At 33.4% G+C, this 22136-nt stretch overlaps 4 protein-coding genes across 5 annotated transcripts; 3 read left to right on the top strand and 1 right to left on the bottom strand.

Annotated features, from left to right (window-relative positions):
- Positions 1-1677: 1677 nt before the first annotated feature.
- On the top strand, positions 1678-4564 carry LOC107489822 (beta-glucosidase 12-like). The gene is made up of 11 exons (XM_052262458.1): positions 1678-1765; positions 1862-1937; positions 2054-2131; positions 2244-2331; positions 2508-2733; positions 2846-2961; positions 3290-3507; positions 3739-3770; positions 3839-3941; positions 4045-4153; positions 4247-4564. The coding sequence occupies exons 1-11, from the start codon at positions 1700-1702 to the stop codon at positions 4440-4442; spliced, it is 1308 nt and encodes a 435-aa protein (XP_052118418.1). The 5' UTR covers positions 1678-1699; the 3' UTR covers positions 4443-4564.
- A 6514-nt stretch (positions 4565-11078) lies between these two features.
- LOC107489818 (cyanogenic beta-glucosidase) lies at positions 11079-14654 on the top strand. 2 transcript variants are annotated; one of them, XM_016110578.2, is made up of 13 exons: positions 11079-11255; positions 11326-11395; positions 11782-11840; positions 11942-12017; positions 12130-12207; positions 12327-12414; positions 12493-12748; positions 12861-12976; positions 13332-13549; positions 13780-13811; positions 13907-14009; positions 14118-14226; positions 14355-14654. In XM_016110578.2, exons 1-13 carry the CDS (start codon positions 11085-11087, stop codon positions 14548-14550), a joined length of 1572 nt encoding a protein of 523 aa, XP_015966064.1. In that variant the 5' UTR covers positions 11079-11084; the 3' UTR covers positions 14551-14654. The 2 variants fall into 2 exon arrangements, with proteins under 2 accessions (XP_015966064.1, XP_020998565.1); XM_021142906.2 differs by lacking the exons at positions 13780-13811; positions 13907-14009.
- A 1253-nt stretch (positions 14655-15907) lies between these two features.
- On the bottom strand, positions 15908-16839 carry LOC107489823 (kunitz-type elastase inhibitor BrEI). Its single transcript, XM_016110588.3, has one exon. It carries the CDS (start codon positions 16787-16789, stop codon positions 16157-16159), a length of 633 nt encoding a protein of 210 aa, XP_015966074.1. The 5' UTR covers positions 16790-16839; the 3' UTR covers positions 15908-16156.
- A 1061-nt stretch (positions 16840-17900) lies between these two features.
- Positions 17901-18952, top strand: LOC127747655 (probable proteasome inhibitor). The gene is made up of 2 exons (XM_052261774.1): positions 17901-18132; positions 18777-18952. The coding sequence occupies exons 1-2, from the start codon at positions 17901-17903 to the stop codon at positions 18950-18952; spliced, it is 408 nt and encodes a 135-aa protein (XP_052117734.1).
- The last annotated feature ends 3184 nt before the right edge of the window (positions 18953-22136 follow it).

The following is a 22136-nucleotide window of genomic DNA, read 5'->3' as shown; positions in this document are numbered from 1 at the left end:
ATTACATCCAGAATAAACTGAAAATTAAATTTCGAATAATCAAACTTGCTTAATGATAACGAAACACAAACAAATTCGTTTCAAAACAAGTACAGGCCAAGTGCACCTTATTTATATTCAGAATAAACTGAAATTACTTAATGATTGAGTTAAAAAATAAGCACACAAACAAAATTGAATGATAAAAAATTCACTCAAAAATAAACTGAAATTACATCTAGAATGAACTGAAAATTAAATTCCGAACGAATCGAAATTACTTAATGATGACGATACACAAAAAACTCATTTCAAAACAAGTAGAGACCAAGTGTATCTTATTTAAATTCATAATCATTGCGTTCGAAAATAAGCACATAAATAAAATTGAATTATGAACAAAAATACATCCAAATTCATCAAGTGATTTTGCAGCAGTATATATTTCTTCTTTTTTGTTTGATTTTTTCATGTTTTTATTATTGTTAAGAGGATAAAACAAGAAGAATTATGAGAAGAAAAAACAAAAGGAGAAGATGAAGAAGACAAGAAGAAGAAGACTATGATGAAAAATTTTGAGAAGTTTTTTATTTTTGTTTCTTCTTTTTTGTTTGATTATTTTTTTCTTGATTTTATTTCTCTCAAGAAAGGAATGTGAGGAGGAAGAGTTTTGAATTGTGCATAACAACGAGACCAAATACACTTTAATTTACTCAAAAATGAACCAAAATTACATTCAAAATGAACGAAAATTAAATTTCAAATGAATCAAAATTACTTAATGATGACGATACACAAACAAACTCGTTTCAAAACAAGTTCAGACCAAATACACCTTATTTAAATCTAGAATGAATCGAAATTCCTTAACGATTGCATTCAAAAACAAGTACACAAACAAAATTGAATGATCATAAACTCACTCAGAAATGAACCAAAATTACATCAAGAATTAATCAAAAATTAAATTCCGAATGAACCGAAATTCCTTAATAATGACGATACACAAACAAACTCGTTTCAAAACAAGTACAGACACAAGTCAATTTTGAAGAAAAACACATCCAAATCAATTTTGGATTAGACAATTCATCAATATTGGCAAAAATTGGATGATAACAATAACAATAACGACGATAACAATAACGACTATATATATTAGAAAAAGACAATGATGATGATGATGATGGAGGAGAATGATGAAAAGGCAGAAAGAGAAGAAATAAAAAAAAGGAGAAAAAGAAGGAGGGGGATGAGGTGCTGCTGGTGATGATGGTAACAAAAAAGAAAGAGAAGAAGAAGAAGACCTAGCATCAAGGTGAAGAAAAATGTGTGCGCGTGAATTTAAAAGAAGAAGGAGGTATAAAAAAGAAATGCGTGAATCTAAAAAACTTGGTTGGACTTGGTCGGTTAAATGACTTGGATGCAACATTTTATTAAATCTATTTTTATCCGTAATTTTGCTGTTATGATTTGCTCGAGATCGAGACAACTTGGGAGGGAAGTAACTTATCTACCACTTGATAACAGTGGTGTCGGTTGAGTTCCATTTTCTACTTTAAAAGTTCAAAAGGAAAAATTGTTTTCTAAAAATTGTGGACAAATTTAATTAAAAAAGTGTTTTGTTTTTCCTTTATATGAAAAGGTCAATTAAAATTGGGGTGTTATGAATTCCATTTTTCATATGGTAAGTTATAAATTACTACATTATGCTTTACTCATGACAGGTAAGATACAAGACGGAAGTAATGGAGATGTAGCTGCTGATGAATATCATCATTATAAGGTGCTGTAACACAAACATGATTACACTGTAATAACTGAACAGAGATATTAAGCCAGCATAATTGTGATTCTTCTGAAGAAAGTATTGATTATGCAGGAAGATGTTGAGGCCTTGAAGGATATGAACATGGATGCTTATAGATTCTCAATCTCTTGGTCCAGAATACTCCCAAGTAAGAAACATGACACTATAGAAACTTCCAATTTTGCACTCTTTTAAATCATTTCAATAAAATTTGTTATCAAAGCTAACTAAAAGTGATGCATTGGCTAATTTGAGTAATTTCAGAGGGAAGACTTAATGGAGGTGTTAACAAGGAAGGAGTAAATTATTATAATAACCTCATCAATGAGCTGCTAGCCAAAGGTCATCATCATTAATCAAATATGTTGCAAAGCTAAGATATTAGTAATTAGTTTCTGTTTCTCTTATGAGTAATTTAAGCATAACGTCTTTCTTTCTTGGTAACTCAATGCAGATATTCAACCCTTTGTGACAATTTTTCATTGGGACCTTCCTCAGGCTTTAGAAGATGAATATGGAGGCTTCTTAAGCCCTGAGATAGTGTAATTTACATCTCCTAATTCCTAATTAGTCAAAGTATTAGTCAACATGTCTTGAACATTAAGTGTGTTTGGTTTGTGTTTTCGTTTTCTGTTTTTAGGCTTGTTTCATCTCATGTTTTCCGTTTTTTCTTTACAAAATTTTGGAAACAAAAAATACCGAAAATGAAAACAGAAAGCGAAAATACAAACCAAACGCACCAGTCTCATTGGATTACGATGAATGAGCCGTGGTCCTTCAGCTATCGAGCCTATGCAACAGGAAAGTTTGCACCAGGAAGATGTTCAGCCTGGCAGAACCTTAGCTGCACCGGTGGAGATTCAGGCACTGAGCCCTATATGGTGACACACCATCTGCTACTAGCTCATGCAGCTGCTGTTAACATCTACAAGACTAAGTATCAGGTTTTGTTACACAATTTTATAAGAAACTTTCAATTGACAAAATGAATGGATCTCTATGAACTAGTTTAGAGTAACATTGGAAGCAAAACCTTACTTTCCTTTGTGTACATAGGCATCTCAGAAGGGCTTAATAGGAATAGCACTGTTTTGTTTCTGGATGGTGCCATTACATGATACAGAATTGGATCATCATGCTGCACAGAGAGCCCTTGATTTCATGCTTGGATGGTATAAATTCTTAATGAGGAAAAAAAAAAGACTCATTTGTGAATTTTACTACAGGATCTTGCTACTGAGAAATTCTTATGTTTCTTGCTCTAATCTGTTGGTTAAACGTCCGATGAACTTCATGGTAAAAAAAAATAAAGATGTAATATAAAATTAGGTGATGAAGAAAATGAAGACTAACATGACATATAGTTAGTTAATTAGAATAAAAGCAAGAACACAAGAATTTTTGTCATTTGAATTCACTGTCAATTATATGCTGCTGTAGCTTATTTTGTCATATGAATTCACTGTCACGTGAGAGCTGATTCAAATAATGAAATTTCAGGTTTATGGAGCCAATAACAAAAGGAGACTACCCAAGTTCCATGCAGCTTCTGGTGGGAAATAGGTTGCCAAAGTTCTCTTTATATCAATCAGGGATTTTAAGAGGGTCCTTTGATTTTATTGGATTAAACTACTACACCTCCTTTTATGCTGCTGATGCACCAGAACTAAGTAAAGCAAAGCCTAGCTATCTTACAGATTCTCTAGTTACTCTTACAAGTAAGAGCATGTTTGTGTGGATAGTACGAATGGGATAGATTTTAATACATAATGAAGAATTATCATATCTTAGGTTAATGATACTACCCAAGAATGATGCTGTTGTTCTCTCTAGCACATATATTAATTCTAATCAGTTTGATTTTAAGGAAAAATAAAACTCTACACTTGCTGAATCCAAGATATATTATTTTCTAGTTTATTGATGCAAGATGCATTTTAATGTGACAGATGAGTGTGATGGAATACCTATTGGTCCAAAGGTAATATATGGATTTGCAGCAGCATATCAATTCCTGAAATTCAGTTACCTTAGCCTCTACATTTGCAGGGTGCTTCAGACTGGTTGTCAGTTTATCCAAAAGGAATTCGCGACCTTTTGTTCTATTTCAAATCAAATTACGACAATCCGTTGATCTACATCACTGAAAATGGTAATATACACACAAAATAAAAGATTCTTTATTGGTTCACATTTAGTTTTAACACAGTATTTGTTTCCTTATGTTTATGGAAAACAATATGTTAATTATGTAGGCATAGATGAACTCAATGATCCAACACTTGCACTTGAGGAAGCCCTTGCAGACCAAACAAGAATAGATTACTATTATAGTCACCTACAATATATTCAGACTGCAATCAAGTATGTGCTATCATATCAGATAAACTATTTTTGCTGACTAAATTGTAAACATGTTTATTGTGCTCCTAATTTTATTGGTTTTGCATATTTCAGGGAAGGTGTAAATGTAAAAGGATATTTTGCATGGTCATTTATTGACGACTTTGAATGGGATGCTGGCTACACTGTGAGGTTTGGAATCTACTTTACTGATTTCAAAAATGGCCTGAAAAGACATCCAAAACAGTCAGCTCTTTGGTTTAAGAATTTACTACAACGTGAAGTACCTACACATGGTGATTCGCGCTAAGAACATGAACAATTCATTTATAATGTGTCTTAGATAAATATCAACTCGATTATGCTACGTGTATACCAAAGTCAAGCACAGTACAAAATACATGTTGGAATATAAATACACATAAAAATAAATTAAACCACACATGTATTTATACACAAATACATTGATAGTTGATTTTAATGGTTGATTTGGTCTACGAATAACATTTTTTATATCCACTATGATTATTGTGAGTAATGATTATCATGTCAATATTGTAAGCAGGGTTTCTAATACCAAATGTTGTGTTGCTTCTTTTGGTTGTGTTTTGATTTCTATGCATTTCTAAGAAAGAAACCTGTTGAAAAAAGACTATAGAATCTTGTTATGCATTTGTCCATATCACCATTCAGAAAATTTCACTCTCAGAAGTCAGAACACAATTCACAAATCACAAATCACGATTCACAACCCAACTATAACTAAGGCCTTTTTCTGACCCTCATTTTCCTAGTCAACTTTTTTTTATAGCGACCCTTCTTCCACATCTTTTTTTCCTTTTGTTGCACAATGCATATTCCTGAGAAGCACATACACAACATCATCATTTGTTTCAAGTTCAATTTTGCCTTACTGCGCTGAAATTTCCAGGAACTGAGCCAGCATTTAGTAATGACTTCCGATCCATATAGCAGCAGCAAGGTTTTTCCTTCTGCTTCTTCAAAGTAATATAATACTAGGAACTTTGTTAACTCTGAATTGGAGATCTAGGCATCTAGCATTGTCTTGTTTAAAATTAATATATGATCTATGTATTTATGTGTATGATTTGATCAATATATCAATAAATATTACATTGATGTGTATGAACATAATTTAACAATTATCAATAGTTAATATAGAATTCAATAATTTCTCCAGAAATTTTGTAATTTCATTGAACAATTGAGAATGATACATCTGAATAGTACATTGTTCCACCGAAATTGGTATAGACTATATGGATACTCGGCCTATACAAGTTATGCCTCCTTAAAAAAGCCCTATGGACCAAACCCCTGGAGCTTAGGAAAAAATCCAATAGAGGAAAAAGAGTACATCAACCATGCATAATTTAAGGAATAATAAAAAAGAGCTCAACAACTTTTATAACCTCATAAAACTAAACTCTAGAATAAAGAACACCCTTGGAGTCGGCAAGAAGAAGGGCAGTGAGTTCCGGCGGAGGGTTGATCATAAGAGAAAACGTAGAATTTGAACAAGAACCCATCTTTGCCAAAAAATCAGCACACGAATTTCCTTCCCTCATGATATGATAGATAGTGACGTCCCACTCAAGAAGCATCAACTGATGAATTTCTTCAACAATGTCTGCCAATTCTGGAAAGTCTTCGGCATTCTCATGAATAATCTTCAGAGCCACCATGCAATCACTTTCACATTCCACCTTTCTGTACCCAGATTGCCATGCCAACCACAAACCATGCCGGATGGCTATTAGTTCCGCTTCGACACTGCCAGCAAAGCCAATATAGCTGAGAAATCCGGCGATACAGTTGCCATCTTGATCTCTAAGCAAGCCGCCACATCCTGCTCTTCCTGGATTCCCTCTTGAACTTCCATCCACATTGAGTTTGATGGCCCCTTCGGAAGGTGGAACCCAGCGAACCAGCATCCTTTGCCCACAAACACAGTAAAACGTCAAACTAAACATAACCAAAAGAAAATTTTAGAAATCATTTACCGAATATTTTATAAAAGAACATATCTTTCCAACATACTCAATACTTAAATTTAAAATCACAGATTAAGATGCTAAATATATCCAATATTCAAATATGGTATTATAATTTTGCAATGAAGGACAACCTTATAGTGTGTAAATTGAGGTGATAGAACTTGATCAAGAATGTGAACCACAGAGAAAAAGAGAAAGGTTGAATTAGTGAATAACAGTGAGTTTTTCTGATGGCCTGGGAGAGTATGTAGTACTGTATAAGTAATGGTTGAATAGGTTTTGTCTGAATCGAAGCGCAAGGAAGGAAAGAGCAAGGGCCGAGAAGATACAAGGTCTTCAAATTGTGGAACTGTATTGTATTGACAGAACAAAATCACTCTTTTAAAGGTGGGAACGATCCCAACCTCTTTAACAGTTTATTCGTGGAAGTCAATTATCCAAAAAGTCTCCCCTAACACTCTGTCATCGTTTTCAGATACAAGGAAGTTGGGCTAGCTATTAGACCGGGTTTTCACTCTCTGGGGCGATTCATCTTTCGGCTATTTTGCTTGGCACTTACTCAATTCGGAGTGTATTCTCTCCTGTAAATAAAGTTACAAAACAAATATATTAATACGTATTGTATAAAGCAACAAAGTAATTTTACAGATTTAAATTATATATTTTGAAAAGAAGTTATTATTATTATTATTATTATTATTATTATTATTATTATTATTATTATTATTATTATTATTATTATTACAACTTAAGCTATAGTTAAAATCTAGGGGAGCCAATTATTCAAAAAATATGGGCCTCCCTTAGTTTCATTATTTCTATGATACAATATGGTAAATAGCTATAGAAAGATTAGTTACGAAAAAAAAGTGACAAAGAATAAAATTTAGAGTAATATTAGGGGACAGTAATATTTGTGATTGGTAGGCATTAACTAGTCATTAATGATGATTTAATAGTGTGAAATTGGTGTGAGATTTTATCCAATGACTCACATTTCTCTACTAGTTACATGCTAACTAAAATGTAATAAAATTGCTGGCCTCTAGACTTTTTCTAAAATTTAATATATAATTGCCAAATTCTGCATTAATCTTAAGGTGACATTACAAGAAAAAAGTTATTTAATTCTTAAGATTTCACTAAAATAATGTAAATTTCATTTTAAAGTCCCATCAAAATTATCAAACATTATTCCAATGGGCTTGAGTGGATATGGAATTTCCAGTAAAGAAGAGAGTTATTCCAATGGGAGTTGAAGCTTGTCAACCAGCTCCATGAGAGGCTAAGAATGGTGAAGTTGGCAGATGGTCAAGAGGATCAGATAGTGTGGAAGTTTGATTGTAAAGGGGTATTCTCTACCAACTCTGTGGTGCAAGTCCTACAATCAGAGAGTCTGTCAACTGAGATCACGAGTTACAGCTTTACAAGTTCGGTTTAGAGAGGAGTGGTACCTCCAATAATTGAGTTATTTGGATGGTTTGTACTTGTGGGTAGAGTTAATACCAAGGAGAGATTGAGTAGGTTAGGCGTTATTATGCTAACTGATAACATCTGTGTACTTTGCAACAAGGAGGTAGAATCAGTCAACCATCTATTTCTTCTCTGTGAACTAACAAGGCAAGTGTGGTGCAGTTGGTTGCGGTCATTTGGTGAAGTTTGGGCTATGCCTGGCACAATAAGGACATTGTTTGAGAGTTAGACTAGCTGGCATATGCGAAAAAGAGAGCAGAAGAGGTGGCTGGCTGGGTTCTTTGCAGTGATTTGAAACATTTGGGTGGAATGTAATGCTAGGATCTTCAACAACAAGGAAGCAGGTGTTGACTTAGTAATAAAGAGGACAATTCTGAACTACAATGAATGGACCGATAGTGATCCTTTTGGTTGTTGATGGTACTGCTGGCATTAGTAGAAAAGTTATGTTTTTCCATTTAGTACTTATTATTTGACTTGTTTGCTCCATGTTACAGTATTGAACTTTCTATGTTCAAAAAAAAAAAAAATTATCAAACATTACAAGGAATAAAATTCAATATACAATTATTAGTAATATATTAAAAGAGAACTATTTTAATCCTAATTACTAATATATTATATAGACTACCCTGCATCTAAAATAAATTAAATAATACAAATACATAATATGTATTTGGAAACTAAAGTCTTACTTTTCTAACTTATTTGCAGTTGTCGTTATATTTGTGAAGATAAATTTATTAGTTTTTTTTAATTGATAAAAAAAACACAGGAGAGTATATTTTAAATGAGTCCAACTATTTTATTCGCATTAAATGTATCATTTTTATTAATTATTAGATTAAAACTTGTGCAATACGTGAAGAACTAAATTAATTATACTATATAATATAAATTAAAAAAATGTTATAATATTTAGGAACTATTTGATTGCTTGATACTTTTTAGAAAATAGTGTTTTATGGTGTAATTTTGAGGGATTTTTAAATTTTTTTAGTTGCCTATGCTTAAAGATAATTGAAAAAAATAGTTTGAGAAAATTGAGAATCAAAACATGATACATTAAAATTTAAATCGAATAAACAGATGTTATTATGCAAAGCTGAACGTAATTATAGATGTTTTGTACAATTCGTTTGAGTCTGAGAGGTTACGAGATAAAATAACAATATTAAGAATGTCAGTACTTACTAAACATGTTTAAGTAGATAAAACATATTTGTAACTAGAAACTATTATTATTATTATTATAGTTTTAATGTAGATATTAATCATATTTAAGTATTATTTTTTAATTTAATTAAATAATGATAGGTATTAAATTTAATTGATTAGGACTATTAAGGTTTTATATATTTATTATGTAGATATTTATTACTTTTATATTACAAAAATGATAAATTATCATCTATGCAAATTATTTACATAACACAATTATAACAAATAATATAACATAAACTCATTTTACAATAAGTTTTTATCAATATTTATATAAAATAAATAAATAGATAAATAGATAGATAGATTCATTTTTATTAAAAGAATCTAACAATTGGATTGAGTGGTCCCTTAAGAACTGGATAAAAAGACAAATTTGACAAAGGCTTACCAAATTGTCACGTAAGGCCTTATCCTATTGATAATGATGTCTACTTTGTAGGAAGTGCACTTTGAGTTCGAACTAAGAAGAGGGTGGTAGTGATTATTGGTTAATTAGAACTCCTCTCCTCCCAGCCTCTACTAAAGATGGTAATGGGTCTTTTTAGGGATAGGGATTCTTCTCCCTTTCTTTGTTTTCCATCCCTATTTAATAAAGAAGGAAACAAAAGGTATTAGTAAAAAATCAGTCAAATACTTTTGGGTGAATCTAAAATCTTTACAAATTAATATATATGGATGTTTTTTTGTTAAGTATCAGAATGTTTTTTTTTTATACTAAATAGATATTCTTTTATATATTTTTCGATTTTTTTTGTATTATAAATATGAATGTCTCTATTTCTTTAAGAATTTCATAATTTTGTTTTTGAATTTTATATATATTTAATTAGTTTTGCTAAAATATAACTTGATATTTCTTTTATTAAATATTATGATGTTTTTTTCATATTAAATGAATGTTTTTTTTATATTTTTGTAATTATTCAAGGATTCCTTTTGACTAAGATCAAGTGTATAGTTTGCAGTCTCTTTAATCATCAACTACAAACATAAAACGTGGCTGTTATCCCTTTAATGAATGTGATAAAGGCAATGTTTAATATTGTTGCTAGTGTAGTGGTGTACGCCTAGTATAGCTTTTGTGTGCCATCTGACACGTGGAGAACCTGGGATCGCTCACCTTCTTGCACTCCTCCTCCATTCCAATTTTGATGAGATCGTCCGCCTAGCCCACGTGGTACGACTCCAAGCCAGGAATCCTCTGCTGGACTTGGTCGATCCAGGCCTTGTCCTCCTCTAGGAACACGGTGCGCCCACCGTAGTTGAAGGACGTCCACATGAGGTTGTCGTGGCCCAGGCCGAACAAGTTCAACTTCAACTGCAATTGTGACTCCGGTAACACATTTGGTTCATAAAAAGGAAACGGTTTTTGTTGACGGTGGCGAATACGACGAGTCAGATATCGGTGATAGAAGAGGAGTGAGTTGCGGTGGGGAGACGGAGAGGGCCTGACGGTGAGAGAGAGGAGTGTGTGTGTGATTGTTGGAGGTAGGTAGATTAATGTGAGAGAAAAGAGGAAGATTTTTATAGGTTTTAATTAGGTTTACTTAATTAATTTTAAATTTTTTAAATTTTAAATTTAAAAGATTTAAAATTAACATGGTTTTGTTTAGTTTTTTGACGGTAACTTTTTGGTTCCATATACTTTTCCTAAAATGTTTCTTATTTCTTTAACTGATACTTTTAAATATCATGAATACTTAGAGATTATTAAATTTTATATAATTTAATTAAATATATTAAATTAAATATAATTCAAACATAAATTTAATATATAATATATATAAAAATTTCACAGATAATTTTTTTGGATTTCCAGATTTTTTTACCATTTCCAGGCTCTTCCCCTACTAATTTAGTAATGTGTGTGGCTGTGTAATTAAAAAAAAAAGTAGAAATTCATGTGAAATTAACTTCACGTGAAGTTTGATACTTGAGAGCCGTTAAATGATTTGACTGATTTGATTAAATTTTCATCTAATAGTTCTCAAATATTAACTTCATGTAAAGTCGACTTCACCTGAGTTTTCACAAAAAAAATTGAAAATGACACGTCACCAAATTAGACCCTTATCTCAATCAACATTAAAATATCTGACACTGTAACAAAAGTAGTGGAGTAGTCAGTCATTTTGAGTTTTTGACAAGCGGATTGGAATTAGAGCACGTGCGTCTCACTCACTTTTATATAATAACGGCCTCAAGCTACGTGTGTCAAAACAGACCAATCAGTCACTATGGCATTCTTCTGCGTTCATCATTTCCTATGTGTTACACTGCTTCTTACTTCAACGGCCATTCAAGCTGCAGCCATATTCAACGCCGATATTACTACTCAGTTTGAATATCTCAACCGTTCAGCTTTCCCACACGGTTTCATTTTTGGGACGGCATCTTCTTCTTACCAGGTATTCTATACCGGATCATGAATTTTTCATATGAACTATGAATTAAGCTGTTTTTTATGCACATTTTCAGGTGGAAGGTGCAGCAAATGAAGGTGGCAGAGAACCAAGTATATGGGATACTTTCACTCATAAATATCCAGGTTTTTTAAGTTATAAGTTATTTCTTTGTGCCATAGCTTTCTTGATTTTAGGACTTTTGGGATCTTATTAACGGTAATTTGACTAATCTGACCCGAAAATCTGTAACTTTTGTTCTATTAGAATAGGCTCCAAATTATGAACCACTTGGGAGGGAGGTAACTTGTTTACCACTCAATAACAGTGGTGTCGGTTATGAGTTCCATTTTCTGCTTTATTTCAAAACTTGGAAACTTGTTTTTCAAAAATTGCGGACAAATTTAATTAAAAAAGTGTTCTTTTTTTATTTTTCATTTATATAAAAAGGTCAATTAAAACTGGCGTGTTATGAATTCCATTTTTCTTTTGCTAAGTTATAAATTACTAAATTATGTTTAATACATGATAGGTAAGATATATGACGGAAGTAACGGAGATGTAGCCGTTGATGAATATCATCATTATAAGGTGCTGTAACACACAAACATTATTAGAGTGTAATAATTGAAGAACAGAGATATTAAGCAAGCATAATTGTGATTCTTCTGAAGAAAGTGTTAATTATGCAGGAAGATGTTGAGGCCATGAAGGATATGAACATGGATGCTTATAGATTCTCAATCTCTTGGTCCAGAATACTACCAAGTAAGAAACATGACCCTAAAACAACTTCCAATTTTGCAAGCTGTTAGATCATTTCAATAGAATTTGTTATCAAATCTTACTAAAAGTGAGATCATCCATTGGCTAATTTCAGAGGGAAGACTTAGTGGAGGTGTGAACAAGGAAGGAATAAATTATTATAATAACCTCATCAATGAGCTGCTAGCCAAAGGTAACCATCATCAATCAGATATGTTGCAAAGCTAGATATTTAATTTCTAGTGTAATATATTTTTGTTTCTCTGATTTAGGGACTAATTTAATGTCTTCTTTGTTGGTAACTCGATGCAGATATTCAACCTTTTGTCACAATTTTTCATTGGGACCTTCCTCAGGCCTTAGAAGATGAATATGGTGGCTTTTTAAGCCCTAAGATAGTGTAATTTACATCCCTTAATTCCTAATAGACAAAGTATTAGTCAACATTTATTGACATTAATCTCCCTCTTTACTGTAGGAATGATTTTCAGGACTATGCTGAGGTTTGCTTTAAGGAGTTTGGTGATAGAGTGAAGCACTGGATTACATTCAATGAGCCATGGTCCTACAGCAATCATGGCTACGCAAAAGGAAGTTATGCGCCAGGAAGATGTTCGGCCTGGCAGAACCTTAGCTGCACCGGTGGAGATTCAGGCACTGAACCCTATATTGTGACACACCATCAGTTACTAGCTCATGCAGTTGCTGTAAACGTCTACAAGACTAAGTATCAGGTTTTGTTATATATTTTTATATGAAAATTTCAATATATAAAATGAATGGATCAACCTGAACTAATTAAGAGTAATATTAGGATCAAAACCTTACTTTCCTTTGTGTACATAGGCATCTCAGAAGGGCTTGATAGGCATAGCGCTGAATTGTTACTGGATGGTGCCATTACATGATACAGAATTGGATAAACTTGCTGCACAGAGAGCCCTTGATTTCATGCTTGGATGGTATAAATTCTTTATGAACATAAACTCATCGGTGAAATTTAATTAGAGGATCTAGCCACTGACACATTCTTATCTGCAATGAGAATAAGTCGTCGTTCTTTCTCTAATCTGTTGGTTCCACACTTCCATGTCACATGGACTTATTGGTTCAAAATAAAAGAAAATAAAGATGACCTACAAAATTAGGTGGAGAGAATAAAGACTAATATGACATACAATTAGTGAATCACAGTAAATGCAACAGCACAGGAATTTTCGTCATTTAAATTCACTTTCAATTATATACTGGTGTAGCCTATTTTGTCATATGAAATCAGTGTCCTCATGAAAACTGATTTAAAGAATGAAATTGCAGGTTTATGGAGCCAATGACAAAAGGAGACTACCCAAGCTCCATGCGGTCTCTGGTGGGAAGTAGGTTGCCAAAGTTCTCTTCATATCAATCATGGCTTTTAAGAGGGTCCTTTGATTTTATTGGATTAAACTACTACACCTCGTACTATGCTGCTGATGCACCAGAACTAAGTAAAGCGAAGCCTAGTTTTCTCACGGATTCTCTAATTGCTCTTACAAGTAAGAACATGTTTGTAGATATTAAACATGGGATAGGTTTAAATAGACGATGAAGAGATTATAATAACTTAGAGTAATGATACTATAATTCAATATGCTATTGCTCTCTCTAGCACATTTATTAATTCTAATCCGTTTGATTTTAAGGAAAAATAAATCTTCCCACTTGTTGAATCCAAGATATTTTATTATACTAGTTAATTGATGCAATATGCATTTTATTGCAACAGATGAGTATAATGGAATACCTATTGGTCCAAAGGTAATATATGGATTTGCAACAGCATATCAATTCTTCAAATTCAGTTAGCTTAGCTTTCTAGCTTAATGAAGAAAAGAAAACATCTACACTTGCAGGGTGCTTCAGATTGGTTGTCTGTTTATCCAGAAGGAATTCGCAACCTTTTGTTCTATTTCAAATCAAATTATAATAACCCTTTGATCTACATCACTGAAAATGGTAATATACGTGAATTGAATACATCGAGCCTTTATCAGCACACATTTAGTTCTAATATAGTATTTGTTTCCTTATGTTTCTGGGAAATAATGTATTTATTTTATATAGGTATAGATGAACTCAATGATCCAACACTACCACTTGAGGAAGCCCTTGCAGACAAAACAAGAATTGATTACTATTCTATTCATCTACAATATATTCAAACTGCAATCAAGTAAGTGCTCTCATATCAAGTTTTGATCTGGAACTGGAAGTGCCATCAGATCAAATAAACTAGTTTTACTAACTAAATTGTCAACATGTTTGGTGTATTCCTAATTTTGTTGGTTTTAAATATTTCAGGGGTGGCGTGAATGTAAAAGGATATTTTGCATGGTCATTGATTGACAACTTTGAATGGGATCATGGCTACACTGTGAGATTTGGAATCTACTTTGTAGATTACGAAAATGGTCTGAAAAGACATCCAAAAAAGTCGGCTATTTGGTTTAAGAATTTACTACAACGTGAAGTACCTACATATAGTGATTTGCGCTAAGAATTTGAACAATTCATTTATAATGTGTGTCTTACATAAGTATCAAGTATGTTTCCTGTGAGAAATATGGTTCAATGGTTATCATGCTTATTCTCTTCACTAAATATCTAGTGTTAGAGTATAATTAGGATCAATTAGATCAATTAACATTATTTAGCATATCTGAATATTTACTATAAGATATTATGTCTTTATTATTTCGTTTCTCTTAGCATCTATAAATACCCTTCTATATTGTATCATTCTATACAACTTGAATACACACAAACCTTTTCTCTACTGCTGTCTCTTACCTTTTCTAACATCTAGAAACACTAATGTAACCAGGGTTTGTAATGCCAAATGTTATACTGCTTTTTCTTCTTCTTGAGTTTTGATTTCTTCACAAACACAACATCATTTGGTTCAAGTTCAATTACCTCTCTCCTGCTATTCGAGCTGCGCTGAAATTTCCTTGAACTGAGCTAGCATTCAGTAATGAACTCTGATCCATATAGCAGCATCAAGGTTTTCCCTTTGCTTTCTCGAAGTAACATGCTCTGTCAAAAAGATTCAAGCCATCCATAATGCTCAATCTTTGGCTTTAAACCACAAACTACCTAGTACCTATCTAACTACAAGTAGTTAAAACTGACAGTAGTATCACCACATTCGGGGTAACACTGATTCGAACCTGCATGAAGAAACCTCCAAATAAGGAAAGCATGGCGTCCTTCACTTCACAATGGGAGGCATACCCTGATATCACTGTTGTCCATGAAAGCAGGTCCCTACTCAAGGATGTCATCAATTATCCTTTCAGACTAAGTCTATTTTGGGTACATATACATCACAGCTTTATTTATTGTGATCACCATGATTAAATCTGAAGCATAAGGATGACTTTTCCCATCAACATAGATTAGTCCAAGAAAACAAATCTCTGATTCCCGTCTACTCAAAAACTAATGCAGCCGCTCCAATCTTCCCATTTCTGCAGTGCATGTCAATCAGAGAATTGCTCATTGACTGGTTGAAGATCTTTGTATGTTCCCATTTTCCAACATCCTTCTAACTTTAAAGAAACTTGCTTGCCAATAGTCATTTAAGTTGTGTTTGTGTAGTTCATCAAAAAGTGGATGATGATTCCTCTTGTTTATATGGAAAATTTTACGCTGGACTGGGTATAAGATACCAGTAAAACATTCAAGTTTTTTTTCCCTCTCATATTTATACATATTAATTTTCAATAATTCTTCCCTCTTTTATGTCCTATCTGTTTCCAAATCCAATGAGTGAATTGTTCACTTTCCTTACATTCACTTTTTCAGTTTAACTCTTAGAAATTGATAATTAAAACACTAATGAAAAAACAGAATAGCATTGAAGAAAAATTCATTTTCTTTCACTTGTAGATGGTTGGTAAATTCAGAAGCATAAGACACAAGGACTTCTTATATGCCATGTGAACCAAGAAAAGAAAAATTTTCTAAGACACACTACACGAAGCACTTTTTCTGGCTTATTATATGTTTCATCACACTAAAAGAGTTAATTGCCAAACTTTGAGAAATTATTCATATACTCATTCTCTCCCAAAAGATGAGTATATCTATCACTCCTCAATTTACAAAATGCTAAAAGCTGGATTCTTCTCCTGAGCATAAGTAAAAACCTTCTGGAACCTAACATAGTATGTTTCAATGTTGTCACCAATGGCCATAACTTTGGTTCCATCAGCATCCACAAAGGTCCCCACAGGAGCACATATAACACCAGGCTGTGAAGGACAGAACTTGAAGCTGTAAATCTCATATGCATGGTCCCCTGCAAGCCTCTCAATCTTGAACTTACTAACAAGTGACTGAGAATCGCCACCTGTGCTCAAGAACCAGAAACCAGAACCTTCCTTTAAAAGTCTCCATATTGTAGGCTCATTGCAAGTGGTCTTCACGGCAAAATCGATTGTTAGATCGGTTTCTGTAGGGATATAGTCGAGTCCCGGCGCCCTGAAGGTCACCGGTGAGCCTATGAATGAAGGGTCACGGATAACATCTAGAGGGCATGTCTTGTTCCTTGTGTGACCTAGTGTTAAGCCACCATTATCTTCCCAAAGTGGCCATACATAGTAACCTACTCCTGGCTGCAATGGCTCTCCTTGCTTGTCTACAACTGGTTCTGGCTCTGCTGCTAGCAAAGGGTGTGTGTTTATTAAGAGGAAGATGCATAGTGGAAGGAACTGAATCATTGCAACCTTCATTGTTTTCTTGAACTGATGAGGGTTATATTAGTATGTTTCATGTCTCTATGACGTGTTCCAATTTATAGTGTTGAATCAAAGATACTTCAAGCAACATTTTTGTGCACGTGTTTATTCGAGGATTATGGTGGTTGTAGCACGAGTTTATTACTTTAAAAGTTTAAAGTTAAACATAATGCATTGTTTTTATTTGATATTGATGAAGGTAGGTGATAATAGAAGAACACTGTATTACTTGTTTCTTGTTTATATAAAAATATTGCCATGAGCTGCACGCTTTGTTATTTTTTAAAACAAAAAATTAAAGGGGTCGTGGAACGCATGTTATTGTATGTTTCATTTTATTCAGAAACCATATTAAAGAGAAATGGTGAAGTTCTCTGTACATATATTCCTTTAAATATGCTTTTTATTTCCGATCATTATGAATTATACTGATTTTACAATTTTTTTTTTGGTTTCAGTTTCATACCCTTTTTTTCCATTATCATCAAATTTTAGTTGCGTATGGTTTAGGGATAAAGACAAAGACCAAAAACGATTAAAATTTTGTTTAGGCATTTTGGGCTAAACAAAAGCGAGGTGGATCCATATCCAAAGAATTGGGCTTAATCCAGTTATCCAAATAATTGTTTTTGCATTTATTCGTTCTTACTTTAAGAGATAAGAACTAAGAATTACAACATTGATTCTTCAACCTCTAAATTCGCTTACGTTAAACATTTGAATTATTCATTTTTTTTATTTAGTATTACTATTTTTGTCAACAAAAAGGGGGCTTAAAGCGCAAAGCAAGACCGAAAGTAAAAACATAATTATCCTATTTAAAATTTCAGTTGACACCCTTGAGCTTTATGAAATATTGAAATATACATTGTAGATTGTAGAGGAGATAAGTTTCAAAGTGGTCCTGAAGTTGTACTCGAGTCTTATAGTAGTTCCTGAACTTAAAGGTTACTCATATTCATTCCTGAAGTTGCACTCCAAGACTCAAACTCGTCTTTCCGGCAATTTCTGCCCACCTGGCGCTACCGGAAAGCTGAGTTGGCTTCTTTCCTAACATGTTGGCATAACAGAAACGACGTAGTATTTACTATGGCACCAAAATAACATGAAACGACGTCGTTTCACACTAAAAATCCCCCTTCCTCATCGTTACCTTAACGAATTGTCTCCCCCTCTCAAATCACAACACAAACACATAGGTCTCTTCTTCTCCACTACACTCATCAATGGCGTCTGTGCGATTGTCGTTCACGCCACCTTCCTCTCTTCCGGCTACCTTCTCACCACCACCGGCCCCCAAGCCCTCTTCGACGACGCCCTCTCACATCCCTCCACTGGTAACACTTTCACTAATTTCCCGTTTTATTCTCTCTTTTTTCTTTAGCGAAATCATTTAATTTTGATATATTTTATTTGAAATATCCAAATATCATTAATTATCACTCTTCTTTAGTGAAAATAATTGAAAATTCTGTTTTCTGTTTTCACTTCTCTCTTTGCAAGAACCAGAAAACATAGAAAGTAAAAAGGGAAACCAAACGTGCCCTAAGTTTGTAGCACTAGCTATATAGAACAATTTTTATCTAATCGGTGTAAGAGAGTTTCATAGGATTATCTGTTCTTGAGTTGATGATTTATTGAAAACCATCAAATACCGATATGTGATTGATTGAGCGAATTACAGAGGTTCATTATTTAGATTATAAAGTAAATTTGAGCTTTCTAAGGTGGTAGTTGTTAATGAACCATGATAACCACAAATAATGGCAATTCATACCGAAAAATTACACTATCTTTGGGCTTCTATACTAGACGAATGATTAGGCTATGCAATCTAATATGAGGATCAAGTCAATTAAGCTGAAGTTAGAAGATATCTTGTGGTATCAAGAGAAGATGTAGCAAATTGATTTATGCAGTCTGGAGCTTATAATTAGCATTTATTGATCATTTTTAATACGTGGTTTGTGATTGTGTGTAGAGGAGGTGTCTGTAGAGAACTGGAACCAACTTGACCAAGAATATGTCTTTGTTTATGTCAATCCAAAAAAGGTTTCAAATAAAGTGCCGGTAAAGTGTCTTGTCATAAATGAGAAGTTACTCATTGATGCCTTGAAGGAAGGGTCTTCTGACCCTGCACACCTTGAGATTTGGTAAGCCTCTTTTTTTTCCTTCAAGCTATAAATTCTGCAAGATTTTTCTTTCATTTGCTGTATTGCAAAAATAAAATTTTTGTAACTAATTCGTGTTGAATTGGGCTGCGTTGGAGTTTGGAGCTTCTATTTGTTGATGACTTATTTTATTACTCTTTTTAATTAAATAGAATTTCCATTCTTGATAGAGGAAGATCAGAAACTAAAATATAATGGCTATGATGGGGGCAAAAAATCATACATGATTTTTAGTAAAAACTAAAGTACTGAATTGTGATTTGAAAATCTTTTGAAATTAGAGTTTGTATTCTGTATTGTCAATTTTTACCCTTTTTTCCATTTCTTTCTTTTTCACATCAAATATTAAGATAGAATAGTTAAGGGAATAAAAAAACCACCAGAAATATTTTGTATATTCGTTCTATGCTGCAAATTTTAAGCGTATATGTATTGAGTTTTGTTGCTCAAAGGTTATCAACTTTTCTTTCTGGGTGAAGTCGGATATGTTGTGAAAATTAAATTTTTTTATGGTTAATCGTACTTCTTATGAATTTACGGTTATGTCGTGATCTGGTGCTTTGATTTTTCTACATACAGTGTTAGAGATTATACTATAACAAATGAAAACAGAAATTAGTCTGAGCAGTTCAAGAATTTGGAGCAGCTACTGAGAAGACTAAATCAGGATATCTTAGCCAAATTAGCCAATTGTTTTGTTATGTTTTATTTAATAAGCCTTCTTCTTTTGACTTTTTTGTTTGCATTGTGCTAAGTTGTGTAGTACTTTCTCTTTTATTTTTGTTTATCAATCGCCTTCAATACCTGCTTTCTTGAAATAACTAATAGAGTCATTGTTTTATAGATACACTATTTTCAATACCTTCAATAGGCTGCTGTTTATATGTGCTGAATTATTCCTGGACTGATGGTGGTTACACATGCTGCATAATGTCCTGTTTGCATGTAACAGTGCTGTTTAGGGACTAGTCTGATGTCACTTACATAAGTTTAGGGACTAGTTTGATATCACTTATAAAAGTGTAGGGACTATTTTGGTGTTCAAAAACAAGTGTCTGATAGCTTTTTATAAAAGTGAAGGAATCAAAAAGTTGGGTCCCGATGTGGTCTGGTGACCCAGACTATGAGAAGTTCGAAGTTCATGGCTGGCCAACCAGCATAGTTGTCGAAGTTCATGATGTGGTCCCTCTAAAAAGAAAGTTCTCCAAACATGATGAAAAACCAACTTCAGGGAGTAGCAATCCATCCAGAAGCAGTCAACCAGCAAGGAATCCCCCACCTAACCCTATGCAAGGTGCAACACAGAGGAATGCTACAAGGCTTGCAAACTTCATGAAGTTTGTGTCCACCCCTGGATTCAAGGAATCCAAGAACAAAAAATGAAGATTATGATGATTATGTTTAGGGACAGGGGACACATGGTGTCTTTGTGTATCTATTTTGCTGAAGTTTTTTTTACCATGTATGCTTTCTTAAACATTGTCCTAGTGTTTGGGATTTTAGTATCTGAAATTTATGAGGTCAAAATGTTAACAACTTTGATATACTTAGTGTTTTGGCTCTATAATGCCTTTTTCGAGTGAAACATTACCAATATGAATTATGATTTTCTTGAATTGAGTTTTGTTAGCTTTTTGGTTATATTTTCTCCTGTGTTAGAGAATTAAGAGTAATTCAGACCCTGTCCATTTCCATTTCATTGAACAGAAGTGCGGGAACAGAAGTATGCATATAATCAAACACTTTAATTTGCATTTCTTTCAAATAAAAGGACAAGAACAAGTACATGAACAACATATGCATATAACATGCATGTCATTTGTTTTTGGCTAGATACAGTTGACCCTGTTGTCTATCCAACTTTAATATAAGAACACCAACTACAATCAGCAGTATGAACACAAACATCAAAATCCCCCCATTTTTAGAATCCTAATTCCAGCCTCTAATCTACCAAATTTCCAAGCAATCTTCATATTCCATTTTTCATTGTCAACTGAATGCCGTGTTCTATCATCACATGCTATGACATCTTCTTCCAAAACTTTATCAACCCACAAAAACAATCCACACCATTTCTTACCCACAATCTGCACAGCCAAGAAAATTCAGTCAGCAAAATTTATATCCATGAATATAGCAATCAACAACAATAATACTTACATTATAGTTTGGGCAACCCAGAAACGGTCTTCCTGGATTAGAATCCATCCCTGACCACCACAGCACTGGTCTCGACCCGCAGCCACACCATTCTGGCAAACACAATTCTCTGTTTCTATTCATTCTCCTCATGATGCTTCCAAATGATTGTGGGTTGTTCGAGCTCCCAGCTGCATTGCTCGCGCTTGCCATAACAGTTGGGCTTCAAAAATGAGGAAGACAAGAACAGAGAAATGAAGAGAAGAGAAGACAGAGCGTTGTGGGTTTTAAAATTGGGGATTAGGATTTTAACTTGATTTGAGGGACCAAATTGATTCCGGACAGTTTACTCTGCCACATCAGCTAGCCGTTGTAATGCCCACGTATCACGAAGCCTGCCAACTTAGCTTTCCGGTAGCGCCAGGTGGGCAGAAATTGACGGAAGTACAAGTTTGAGTCCGGAGTGCAACTTCAAGGATGAATATGAATAACTTTTAAGTTCAGGGACTACTATGAGGTTCGAATGCAACTTCAGAGACTATATTGATGCTTATCTCATAAGTGTAGACCTTTATTTATAAAATATGTAAATCGACCACTAAATTCTTAAAATTTTCTGATCGTTCCCTTCTTCTTCTTCGTCGTCATCGGCAGTTACAGAATCCACAACTGCATCTAATAATGCTAATGCCGAGATTACTGATAAGAAGAAGAATAATAATTCCGATCACCGGAGCTGGAATTCCAGGTGCCGATTTTGGATGTGATAGAAGCACCAGATAAGTTCAAAGTTTGATACAATATTAGTTTTTCAATATCCGTGTTGTCTGTTCATTCGATTATTTTAGCTTAAAGTTCATACATGCATAAATCATAGTTTACAAAATTAATCCTAGGCAACAAACATAACCGTTGTTAGTGCTAAACAAATCCATGATTTAGTGACCATTTCATCAATTATCATGATTATTATCCTATCCATGGTTGGCAAGTTAAGAATATAGAAATGATATAAAAAATTGTGAAGA

The sequence above is a fragment of the Arachis duranensis genome, chromosome 5, assembly GCF_000817695.3.
Source record: "Arachis duranensis cultivar V14167 chromosome 5, aradu.V14167.gnm2.J7QH, whole genome shotgun sequence".
NCBI lineage: Eukaryota > Viridiplantae > Streptophyta > Magnoliopsida > Fabales > Fabaceae > Arachis > Arachis duranensis.
The sequence above is the reverse complement of the archived record's forward strand: the minus strand, read 5'-3'. Positions and strand labels throughout refer to the sequence as shown.

Coding starts and splice junctions, on each gene's coding strand:
- LOC107489822 (XM_052262458.1), top strand. CDS start 1,700: ATGACAGGTAAGATACAAGACGGAAGTAATGGAGATGTAGCTGCTGAT. Junction 1,766..1,861: donor ATGAATATCATCATTATAAG/GTGCTGTAACAC, acceptor TTGATTATGCAG/GAAGATGTTGAGGCCTTGAA. Junction 1,938..2,053: donor TTGGTCCAGAATACTCCCAA/GTAAGAAACATG, acceptor GAGTAATTTCAG/AGGGAAGACTTAATGGAGGT.
- LOC107489818 (XM_016110578.2), top strand. CDS start 11,085: ATGGCATTCTTCTGCGTTCATCATTTCCTATGTGTTACACTGCTTCTT. Junction 11,396..11,781: donor TTTCACTCATAAATATCCAG/GTTTTTTAAGTT, acceptor AATACATGATAG/GTAAGATATATGACGGAAGT. Junction 13,550..13,779: donor TTCTCTAATTGCTCTTACAA/GTAAGAACATGT, acceptor TTATTGCAACAG/ATGAGTATAATGGAATACCT.
- LOC107489823 (XM_016110588.3), bottom strand. CDS start 16,789: ATGAAGGTTGCAATGATTCAGTTCCTTCCACTATGCATCTTCCTCTTA.
- LOC127747655 (XM_052261774.1), top strand. CDS start 17,901: ATGAAACGACGTCGTTTCACACTAAAAATCCCCCTTCCTCATCGTTAC. Junction 18,133..18,776: donor CCTCTCACATCCCTCCACTG/GTAACACTTTCA, acceptor GATTGTGTGTAG/AGGAGGTGTCTGTAGAGAAC.